The sequence below is a fragment of the Ursus arctos genome, unplaced genomic scaffold, assembly GCF_023065955.2.
Source record: "Ursus arctos isolate Adak ecotype North America unplaced genomic scaffold, UrsArc2.0 scaffold_3, whole genome shotgun sequence".
In the NCBI taxonomy this organism is placed as follows: Eukaryota; Metazoa; Chordata; class Mammalia; order Carnivora; family Ursidae; genus Ursus; species Ursus arctos.
This window is the reverse complement of record NW_026622985.1, coordinates 80,173,183-80,185,141: the sequence shown is the minus strand read 5'-3', so window position 1 is coordinate 80,185,141 and position 11,959 is coordinate 80,173,183. Positions and strand designations below refer to the sequence as shown.

Here is an 11,959-nt window from a genome sequence, read left to right as displayed (position 1 = left end):
TGGGAGGCAGGGAGGAGGCAGGGCCCTGACCACTCAGTGCTTGTGGACCTTGCTGGGAAGTTTGGCCTCATCCCAAGAGCAATGGGTCACCATGGGAATGTTTGAGCCAGAAGGGACACATGATCATATCATATTGTTAGAGGGCAATAGCCAATACAGAATTACCAAGGTAAGGAAGGTCAACTGAGGAGAAATCAGTCCCAAGCTGGCTTCGACCTGCAAGACAAAACATGATGCAGCCCCCGAAGCCAACAGCAGGTGGCCCTGCGGGCCTGTCTGCCAGCCACCGGGAGCCTCCGGCCACCGCGGTGACCCTGCTTCCAGCTGGGGCATCCCGGGCTCTCACAGAAACTCGGGGACACGCGCATCCTCCCACCACCAGGGGGAGGTAAGGAACGCACTGCGGGGCAGGGGCAGCCCTGCATTCTGACGAGGAGGTTTGGGTCTGTGCGACGCAGGAGGACCCCTCAACCAACAGATCGTGATCCCTGTTCCCATTCTCTCACGCTCCCCGACATCTCTGCAGCGTGTGGCCCCGCAGACCCCCCTTTTCTCCAGGTTTCCTCACCTTCTCGCCCTCCTCCTCTATCTCTGACAGTCCCTCCTCGTCCTTCTGTCCCATGAAAGGAGACTGTCCCCATGGCTCCTGACTCAGCGGAACTTTCTTACTTCTACAGCCCTTGGTTCCAACCATGAGCGTGCACTGAACACGTCTGAACCTGCGCTCCTGGCCAACCCGCCTCTCGCAGCCCTCGTCCCCAATTCCCCAGGGCCTGCAGGACCTCTCCCTGGATTCCCCACGGCCACCGCGGGTGTCCCAGGGAGAAGGTCCGCTTCACCTCGCTCGTGGTTTACAGCCAGGTGCGCACGGCCCTGCGGTCCGAGGCTGGAGGGGGGGAGCGGGGAGGACAGAAGTGGTCCAGAGCACTGCCGGGTCCTCCCTCCGCGCTCCACACAGCTCTCCTCTGCCTCCTGAGTTCTGCTTACTGTAGGTCCGCTTTCCCGCAACGTCAGCTTGTCGGGGACCCCTGTGGCCCCAGCTGTAGTTTGTGGTCTCCTTCTACGCTTCCTTCAAGCGTCAGCTTCCTACGAGCCTCGAGCCTCGTTTTCTGGGTCTTTACACGACGGAGGTCTGATGGACCCCACTGGTCTCACCAGAGACCAGGCTCCCTCGTAGCAGCCAGGGGAGTTTTCAGGGGTCAGGAGCTGCTGCTGTTCCAACCAGCTGTGCCTGAGGGACGGGGCTGGTATTACTGGTCAGGTATTACTAAACATGAACACCCAGGATAATTCTTCATGGGATGGGGGGGTGTTAGTGTGGTTGACAGGAGTGCTTTCTTTTGCCCTAGCTGTAATTCATCCCCGTATAGACAAGATCCTGGAAAGAATCTGCTTATGCTTTTTTCATCACTTCCTCACCTTTCTGTCACACCTTTCCTCTCTCACCTTTTTTTTTTTTTTGAACGCCACTTTTGTATTTTTTTAAAAATCTCAAGCCTATAGAAAGGTGGAAAGAAAGTGCAGTGAACACACAGACCCTTCACCTAGACCAGGGTTCTCAACCTTGGCACCACAGCTCTGGGGGCTGGAGAATTTGTTGCTGGGGGAGCCTGCCCAGAGCACTGTCGGGTGTTTAGCAGCATTCCTGACCTTTACGCACTAGAGGCTGGGGGCATCCCCTCAACCGAGACAACCGAAAATATCTCCGACGTCACCAAATGCCCCCAGTTGAGAACACTGACCTAGATTCAGGAACTAACATTTTGTCATATGTGCACGTGCACACACCGTGTATCTATATGTATCCATATGTAAACATACATATATATGTATATTTCCTATATACATGTAGTCATAGTGAGCAAATGTGGCAAAATGTTAATCTGTGGATCTCTATATACATATGCATATTAGACAAGTGTAGATATTATATATGCATATATGTGTATCTTACATACATATAGAGTGCAAACGTGGCAACATGTTGAAATATATATTTTATACAGACACACACACATGCACACTTTTTTCCTGAAACATTTCAAAGTAAGTTGCATATATCATTACGCTTCTCCCTAAATACTTTAGCTCCTGAGGACAAGAATGTTCTGGCATATAACCACAATAAGATTATCGCGGTCAAGAAATTTACATCAATACGCTATTATTTTAAAGCCTATATTCATTTTTTCCTCACTTTCCCAATAATGTTCTTTGTGGATTTTGGTCCGCAGTGTCTCTGTCATGATAACACAGCAGACACACCATCGAAGGTGAAACAGAAGCTAACTGCCCTAGGTCATGATGGGACCTGGGCTCAGCCTCCTCCGCTTGGTGTAAAGCGTGCGCCATCCGCTCAGATCAGTACCCCCTCTGTTGCAGTGCTTACTAGCCTTTCTGCTCATCATTCAACCATCTCAAGAGAAGAAAGCATCTGCACTTCCAGATATCTCCTTAGCCTTTAAATGTCTGCCTCCTGGCATGTCTCTAGCTCCTTAGATGATGTCATCCATGCTGGGGACAAGATCAGAAAAAGCTCTGCAAATGCTACTGCCCCAGCATTCCAATAAGCGTTACTGCTCAGACAGCAGCTCCTGAACCAAGCGAGTCCGAGAAGGGCATGCGACATCCTACAAGTCGAAAGACTCAACGAGCAGTTTAGCATCTGGTTAGACAGTGTTAACCAGAGCCAAGCGCCTCCCCGGACGTGGTCCAGCAGCAGCGCAAGCTGGGCAGTTAGCGGGCGCGCAAGTTCCCGAACCGCCGCCCTCCGGGGCTTTGACCCATCCTCCAGCGGACCGTGCTGCCTGCTCAAGTTTGAGGAGGACTGACCTGGAGTTAGTGTGTCCACAAACACAAACCATTCGGATCCGCCCCAGCAGTGTCTAGCAGAGTGGGAAGGCGTCCCCTTCCCAAAGCCGGTCCACAGAGAACCGAGAGGGGCCCCCTTCAGGTTAAGAGCGGCACCAACCTTCACCTGAGCGGGCGAGGGCTCCTCTGGCAACTAGTCAAGGTCGCACACGGAGTCTGCACAGATGCGACAGCCAGAGGCATGTCGCTCCCCTCAAACTCACAGGCGGCGCGAGCACCCCACTTCTCTAGTACAAGGATGTGTGTGATTTCCTTTTTTCCTCTGATATTTATGAAATCCCGGGTCCTAGCGTGCAGCCTTTCTTAGCAGACTTCGTGAATCTTTGAGATCCTCGCCAGGCAACCTGCGGCATCATTATAAGTAATTCAGACAAACGAGGTCATCCCCGGATGGCTGCTGCCTTAGAGGAATCGGCATCGGGCTCACAGCTGCGACTGGAGACCACAGTGCAGGTGTGAGCGTCGGGAACGTGGTGCGACACGCCAGAAGACAGAGCAGAAGCAGGGATGGAATGCTAAGTGATTCAGAGATGGTGTTTCTACTTCAAAATGCCTTTCCTTCCAAGTTTCACATTTGGGGCTTTTAGGCCTTTGGGAGTGCAGAGAAAGCACTGCAGTTTTTCCTCTTACGTGTCTCCGCACAGACTGGGGAGATCATGGAATAGCAGCAGAATGCCCATGGCAAGTTTCTAGCACCAGTTCCATAACTCACAGTCAGCCACGGTTAAAAGGAAGGCTGCAGAAGGTGGAAGGAAGATGTAAGAGTGGAGGAAAAGTGTGGAGAAGAGTCCAGTGAAACAGAAAGAAGGGAGAGATGTGTGCCGATTCGCTCCCTTTCCCGGCACCGGGACGCGGTCCCCGTCAGCTCCTTTGCGTCATTTGTTTATATGCCCTAGCAAGGTCAGAGCAGGAGTGACGATCTCAGTCTCCACCGGTGTCTCTGGCTAATTAAAAGCAGCGGAGAGTCAGGCTGCTGAGAATTACAGAAACAAAGTATTCGTTATTTTTCCTGAAAAAGAGGGGGAAACAGTGCCCAAGAAAGACTGTTCATAAGCAAATCCTCCATTCCAGCATGGAGCCCAATGAAGGGTCTTGAACTCACCACACTGAGATCAAGACTTGAGCCAAAAAGGAGAGTCGGGGGATTGACCAACTGAGCCACTCAGATGCCCCAGCCAAAACTTTTCTATATAACAAACCCCTTTTGCCAAAAGAAAATAATTCATGCAGGCTAGAACTGCCTTTTGAGAACAAAGTTTATTCTGACCCAGAAGTATAATAATTTTTAAACTCCTATCAATTCCACCACGCTCGGTAGGAATTACTCAGACTTGTTTCCCCCTTGACGACTTCTGAAAAAGCAAACTGGCTAACTATAGCTGAGTTTAGCTGGGAAGTAAAATGCATTTCTTTATCATGAACTACCACAGAAAAAGCACACTTAGCTTGCATCTCGAATTGTCTTCAGTAAAGTCTATTTTGCTTGCAGTAGTTGTGTTATCCTGATTTCTCTTCCCAAGTTCTGCTCTCTGTGCAATGCTATATTAAGTCTTGTTTTTCCCCTTCTTGGATTTGGGAGCACCTGGCCAGCGGAAGCCTCGCAGCTGCAGGCAGTCGGCAACGTTGTGGGCGATGTAGTAGAGGTTCAGCATGGCGGCTGGGCTGAGAATGTCCACTTCCGGTTTCTTTGGCTTCTTCCCGCGAGACTTGCCTCGGCCTTTTCCTCGTTTCCCTTTACCTGGCTTTCAAAGACAAATATATACGGGGCATAAATTAGGTTCTATAACCCTGAAATAATTTTCAACATTTCCTACTGAACATCAGAAAAGTAGCTCCTGAAAAGAAAAAAACTGTAACAATAACAAAAATTTTTGCATGGAGTGAGAAGAGATGTCACATGCAATCTAATTCAACAAACGTGTATTAAGCACCCAGATTAAAGGTGACCCGACCTAATCTAGCCATCGTGTGGACCTTGTTTGCACTGATTTGAGCAAACTGTAAAAAGACATTTTTAGGCAATCAGGGACATTTGGTAATATCAAGGAATTATTAATTCTGTTAGGTCTGATAATGGCATTGGGTCATGGAAGAAAAGGTTTACACATTTCAGAGATGCACACTAAAATCTGAAAGAAGGCCTCAGATTTGCTTTAAAATACTGCAGCTCCCCCACCTCTCCCCGAAAGACAGATGAAGCACACGTGGCAAAATCCTGACAATTTGAGTCTGAGAAATGAATATATGGGGATCCATTTTACTCTTCTCTTTTTGTGTATGTATAGACACTTTCATAATAAAAAGTGAATTAAGAACATTAGATAATCGGATGCCAACACGTATTTTGGCATTTGTGACGTCGTAGCCACTATCTCATTAAGCAGTCATGAGGGTTGAGACCAATACAAGGCACTTAGCATAGTGTCTGACATGAAGGAACAGTAAGTGATTGTCCCCATCACTTTATCACCACTAGTCCTCCGAGCTGTGTTTTGAGGGAGAGAGGCATTATTCCCGTCTTAAAAATGGAAAAATGGAGGCTCAGCAAGGTCACCGTGCAAGCCAGCGTCCACCAGCTCAGCACCTGTGCTCTGGCCATGACCGTGCTGCCTGGCCAGTGCCTTCTGGGAAAAGGACTGGATACCATCCTAACGTGGGAATAAACTATCTGAGGTTCTGAGAGAGCCGCACAAAGCTGAGTTGACTTCTCTAGGTCCTATGACCCCCCCCATGCATAAAGTAACAAATGGAGGTGTATTATTTAGAAAGTGTCTCTTCTAGGCAAGGGAAAGGAAAGGAATGTGTGAGTTGTCAAGAACACCTGCAAGGGCTAAATATTTGTATAAAATAGATGCCGTGTCGATAGCATCTCACTTTAAAAATGTCCCAGGCTAAACGAAGAGAAACATAGTCAATGTGTTAAAAACACTAAAATACATTTTTGTTAAGTGAAATGGAATACACTCCAAGATACAAAACCCAGGAATGAAGATGAGAAGTATCTTGCAACAGTGGCCTGGCTTTCATGTGGAGATCCAAATTAAAAAAAAAAAACAAAACAACAATATGAAAACCCATATGATAACCGTACCTCCTGATAAAAGATCCCCTTGCGGTGTAGGACGTACACTGCCATAAGCTCTTAAAATTGTCTTGGCTTTATTTATGATTTTATACTTTGTTGCATGTCAACCATATGACTTACCTGGAATAAATGCCCCCCAAAAAGTGTTTTAATTTCTAAAATAGTTTGCTAACTAAAACTCACACGAAAGTTTGATATTTTGATTCCAAGTTCTCATCTTTTTGTAGAAATTGGCAAACTGACCCTAAAATTCATATGGAAATGCAAAGGACTTTGAAAAAGAGCAAAGTTGAAGGACGAATGCTACTATTTCAAGAATTATTATAAAGCTACAGTATCCAGACAGTATTCAGACAATACTGGTGTCAAGATAGACAAACAGATCAATGGAACAGAATAAAGATCCAAAAGTAGGTCCACACATAGATGAACAACTGCTTTCCAACGAAAGTGCAAAAGCAATTCGATAGAGCAAGGATAACTGATGAGGGATAGAAGCAGAAAAAATGTTCTTTAGCCCAGAAGGCTGAACTCTAGCCTGCATAGTTCCGATAAGGATCAAATACACACTGGTTGCTACATCCTTAGAGGGTCTCGTGACTGCCTGTAAATCTCACCGATAGTTAATATTGAGCTGAATGATAAGCACCAGAGAAATCTTGAGAAAGTAGTTTTATGAGTAGAAATTCAAAGAAAACATTTATGATCTAATACTCCCAGCATGTCGCTTCCCCCTTGAGCACTAAGCATATAACCACCGGCTTTGTACAACAAATGTGCAGCTCTTTCTGCCCACGGGTCCTGTCCCTGTGCTATTTAAATAAACTTACTAAATTGCACCTAAAACATCTCGAGAATTCTTTCTTGACCATCGCGCTCAACAATTCAGCAACAGTAATTTTTTCAAAATATGGGGCTGGAACAATGCATATGCATTTGCAAAAAGACGAAGCTCAATCCATGCTTGTACCATATACAAAAATTAACTCAAAATGGCTCATACACCTAAATATAAAACCAAAAAGTATAAAAGTCCTAGAAGAAAATACAGGAGAAAACCTTTATGATCTTAGGTTAGACAAAGATTTCTTCGATCTGACATCAAAGCACAATCCATAAAGGGCAAATTGATAAATTCACCATCAAAATTAAAAACTTGTGCTTTTCAAAAGATATTGTTAAGAAAATGAAAAGCTGGTGGGGCACCTGGGTGGCACAGTGGTTAAGCGTCTGCCTTCGGCTCAGGGCGTGATCCCGGTGTTGTGGGATCGAGCCCCACATCAGGCTCCTCCGCTATGAGCCTGCTTCTTCCTCTCCCACTCCCCCTGCTTGTGTTCCCTCTCTCACTGGCTGTCTCTATCTCTGTAGAATAAATAAATAAAATCTTAAAAAAAAAAAAAAAAGAAAAAAGAAAATGAAAAGCTGGGCGCCTGGGTGGCTCAGATGGTTAAGCGTCTGCCTTTGGCTCAGGCCATGATGGAGCCCCACTCTGGCTCCTGGCTCAGCAGGAAGTCGGCTTCTCCCTCTCCCTCTGCCTCTGCCTCTCCCCCTGCTCATGCTCTCTCTGTGTATCTCTCTGTCAAATGAATGAATGAGTAAAATCTTTAACAAAAAAAGGAAAAAGAAAAGCTAAACCACAGACTGGGAGAAAATATTTACAAACCTATATCTGATAAAGCCCTTATATCCAGAATGGATAAGGGACTCTCAAAACACAGTAAAAACAACAACAACAGCAACAACAACAACAAAAACAAAACAGAAAACAATAAAACATGGTCAAAAGATTTGAACAGATATTTTCCCAAAGAAGATATACAAACGGCCAATACGCGCATGAAAAGATACTCAACATCAAGTCATTAAGGAAATCTAATTAAAACCACAGTGAGATACAGCGCATGCTCATTAGAATGGCTCAGGTTACAAAGACCGACCAGCACCAAGTGTTGGTGAGCACAGGGAGGATCGGCACTCTCCTACGCTGTTGGTGGGAATCTAAAATCAAACAGCCACTCCGGAAAACAGTTCGGCAGTTTCTTTAAAAGGTTAAAAACAAACCTCCCGTATGCTGCAGCCATTCCAGGGCTAGGTATTTACCAAGAGAAATGAAAGTGTATATCCATTCTAAGACTTGTGCACGCAATGTTTGTAGTAAGTCTGTGCTAGCTAAAAACTGCAAACGGCCCAAAAGTCCACCAGTGAGAGAACGGATAAACTGTGGTATAACCATACACTGGAACGCACTCAGCAAAAAACAGGACTAACTACTGACGCATGCTACAACTACAACATGGGCGAATTTAAAAATAATTCTACAAGTGAGGGATGCCTGGCTGGCTCAGTCGGTGAAGCGCGCGATTCTTGATCTCAGGGCTGTGGGTTCGAGCCCCATGTTGGGTGTAGAGATTACTTAAGAAAATAAAATCTTAAAAAATAATAATAATTATACGAGTGACAGAAGCCAGACCAAAAAAACCCCATACATACTGTATAATTCCATATATAAAAAATCCTACAAATTACAAACTAATCTATACAGGCAGGGCAGATCAGCGGTTGCCCGGGATGGGAGGTGAAGAGGGGGGGCGCTACACAGAGAAGCAAGAAAAAAGGACCGATTCCAGAGAAGCACAAGGAGACTTCCGGGGTGATCAACAGGTTTGTTACTTTGATTGCAGTGATGGCTTAACGGGAGCATAGAGATGCCACACTTATCAAATTGTACATTAAAATATGTGCAGTTTATTGTACATCACTCATACCTCAATAAATCTGTTAAGAAATTTTTGTGAGTGCAAACTTTCAGTTTCCCAGCTGGTTGGGTCGGTTCAGTACAACTCCACGGCTCCTGGCGGCTTCCGGTCCCAGAACACATAGCTCCCGACTTGAAACTCTCCCAACTCCATTACAATGAGGACCACTGGCTCCCGCCACACTGGCCTCCCTTCTAGTTCCCCAGCCTGCTCAGTGGCCCCCGCTCCCGCCTCCTCCTGCAGACCTTCACAGGGGAAATCATTTGTTACTTCTCTTTGCGCGGGGTCTGTTCAAGTATCACCTCTTTAGAAACCCCTCTCAGATACTGTGTCTATATTCTATCTGTAACTAGGGTGACCATATAATTTATTGTCCAAACCAAGACACTTCAACAAACATAAATTGGGACTGTCCCAGGCAAGGGCGGAGGGGGTATGGATGGTTTCCCGACAACCCTCTCAGCGCTGCCACTTTCTAGCTCCTGACCCAAGCACACTCCTCTATTTAACCGTGCTATTTTGTTCATGTGTTTATTGTTTGTTTCCTAGAAGTTTGTCTATGAGGTCACCACTGAATTCCTAGGGCCTAGACCAATGTCTGGCACATTTGTAGGTATGAAAAGATATTTGCTGAGTGAATACACTGCAACTCAGATGCAATTCAGTCCCAGGATTTAGAAAGCAAATGGAGATATCTGTTTTTCTGAATTTTAAGATGCCTCCTTCATTCATTCAACAAATATGTAGCAAATACCTACTGAGCACCAGGACCTGCAGTTCTGGGCTCCTGTCTTCATGAGGCTTACAGTCCGGTGAGGGACAAATTACAAACACATTTACTCACTCTCCTATGAGCGAGAGCCCAGGGTACCTGCCATTATAATGACACGGGATGGAGAGGGAGTGACCTAATCTGGGACAGGAAGGAAGAAGGGTTCCTGAACAGCAGCCTGTGGGCTGAGGGGCAGGGAATTCCCGGGCACACAGCTTGTGCGAAAGCTCTGAGGCTGGAGGAACATGCCAAATTGAAGGGCCCTCTCAAAGAAGGTCAGTGTGGCTGGCCTCTAAGCAACCCTGGTGGGGGCGCAGAGTGAGGGGAGTTTAGGCTGGGAAGGTAGGCAGTGTGCAACTCTGGCTTGCAGGCCTTGGAAGCTAAGGTGTTTAACTTTTATCCGAGGGCCAGTGGGAACCCATTACCTTAAACGGTTTTATTAAGCTGTTTTTGCTTCAGTTCCCTGGGCTCTGAAAGAAAATGACAGTACCAACCATGCACAGTAACCCGGGGAATGACACAATTTAAATCAAGAGTCAGCTATTTAGTGCTTTTATGTGCAATGAAGTAGAAGAAGCACAGATTTACCGAACACTTTTCTATACTAGGGTCAAATGGGGGTAAGGAGTGAGGCTTTCCAAGGTGAAATAGGTGAAGCTCTGTAAGTGAGGTGTGGAAGGTCATGGGGGCTTGGGGAGCAATATGGCAGCAGGAGATACTTCTGAGCTGGGCCCATCTTGAAGAAAAGTAGATCAATAGTTTGAGATGGGGCAGGTGCAGGAGGCTTCAAGAAGAATGTAGGTCTATGTAGGATGTGTTTTTTGTTTCATTTTGTTTAAAGTAGAGAAGTTAATATGGCAAATAAAACTCAAGAGGTTGAGGCCCCTTTACCCTGGGCTCTGAGCAGTACTTAGTTGAGCACGAAGTGGAAATTCCTGAGGGCCTGGGGTGGGGGTTACAAGGTCACAGCCATTCTGGGACCATTGAACTGGTGGAGGAGGAGGACAGAAGAGATGGAGAGCCCCTTGACAGACGAGGTGAACTATGGCCAGAGTCCAGGCAGGTGGTAAGGAGGGCAGGACTTGACTGGTAGCTGTGAGGATGAGAAGCAGGTGAAACGGACTAGATGAGGGTTGAGGAACAGTAGTGCTTATGAGTTCGAGGCCAGGAGAATGAACATGCCATTGGAAAGTGCAGAGAAGGTAGTGGTTAAAAGACCTGGATTTTGAACACAGTTGGGAAATGCTCTCTGGTGGAGAGATTCAGTGGCAGGTTGCAGTGGTTTGGCTTAAGAAGCAACTCTGTGAGCCAACGACTTGGGGATGACATGGAAGTTTAAGGATGTTGCAAGCCTTTCTGGGCATAAAATTCAAGAATTCCCTGCACCAAAGAATTCCTCCAAAGCCTTTCCTCAAACTAGGGTTGGAAGAGAGAATCACTCGTTAGAGCCTGCAGTCTGCGTCGCACCAGCGCTCGTTCTCTGCCTCTTAATCCACTAAGGAGAATACTGCACAGGACCCAGGACAGCGGCAGCAGGGGGTAAGTGCCTGGGCCAGTCGCTGTTGACAGGTGCTGGCACTCTGGGGTTTCACACCCTGGTACCAGCCTCTCTTTATTTCCCACACATGTGGTTATGAAAGTGGCTCAAAGGAACCAAGGAACGAAAGCTAACCAACTCACAAAAAGAGGGCTCAGCCTGATCCTGCTTCGCTGTCCCCTTTGGCGCGCGCAGACCACCTGGGCAACCCGTCTCCCCCGTCATCTTTGTACCCCAAGTGTTCAGACCACTAGGTTGGACACCCCCCCACAACGACAGGAGACGGAGGTGCCAATCTCCCGGCGTGGGTAACAAATCTTGGTAAAGTGTGCCCCGACGAGACAGAACGGTATTAAACTAATTTAGCGAAAGCCTCGGAATTTCTTATACTTAAATAAGGCGTGTATTACCATGGTAATTCCTCAGTCGAGCAGGTGAGTGTGGCATGGGTTCCCAGTCCTGAAATAAAGAGAGAGAGCCCAGTTCTCCGCGTCGCCTGGGGGCGGCGCCCCCGCGCCCATCCCTGCCGCCTACCGGGCTGCCTCCGCACACGCCAGCGAACCGTCCCGGGCCCGGGACCTCGCCACGCTTCTCAGGAGCCCCAGACGCTCAGAGGAGCCCGGCGGGGTTAGGGGGCAGCCAGCCACCCAGCCGCCGCCACGCGGAGCCTGGGCACCGACCGCACGGAGGCCGCGGGCCGCGTGACTCACGGCGAGCACGCCCGGGGGACTCGAGGGCGCCGCGCTCGCGGGAGCCGGCGGGGCCGCGCGTACAAACGCCGGGCGGCGCGCGCCGCGAGGGGCGGGGCCACGCGGTGTTTACCTGTTGCCGGGACACCGGGGCCCGGCGCCCAGCTGTTGGGACCGGCGGCGCAATCGGTCCGCGGTCCCCTGCCGGCGTCGCCGCGCTGGCTGTGCCACTTCACCTCGCGCGACGGC

At 48.0% G+C, this 11,959-nt stretch overlaps 1 protein-coding gene across 1 annotated transcript; it reads right to left on the bottom strand.

Moving 5' to 3' along the window:
- Positions 1–1,978: 1,978 nt before the first annotated feature.
- On the bottom strand, positions 1,979–11,725 carry SMKR1 (small lysine rich protein 1). The gene is made up of 3 exons (XM_026510973.4): positions 11,556–11,725; positions 11,432–11,480; positions 1,979–4,613 (listed from the first exon to the last, which is right to left on the bottom strand). The coding sequence occupies exons 2-3, from the start codon at positions 11,432–11,434 to the stop codon at positions 4,416–4,418; spliced, it is 201 nt and encodes a 66-aa protein (XP_026366758.1). The 5' UTR covers positions 11,435–11,480; positions 11,556–11,725; the 3' UTR covers positions 1,979–4,415.
- Between the last annotated feature and the right edge of the window lie 234 nt (positions 11,726–11,959).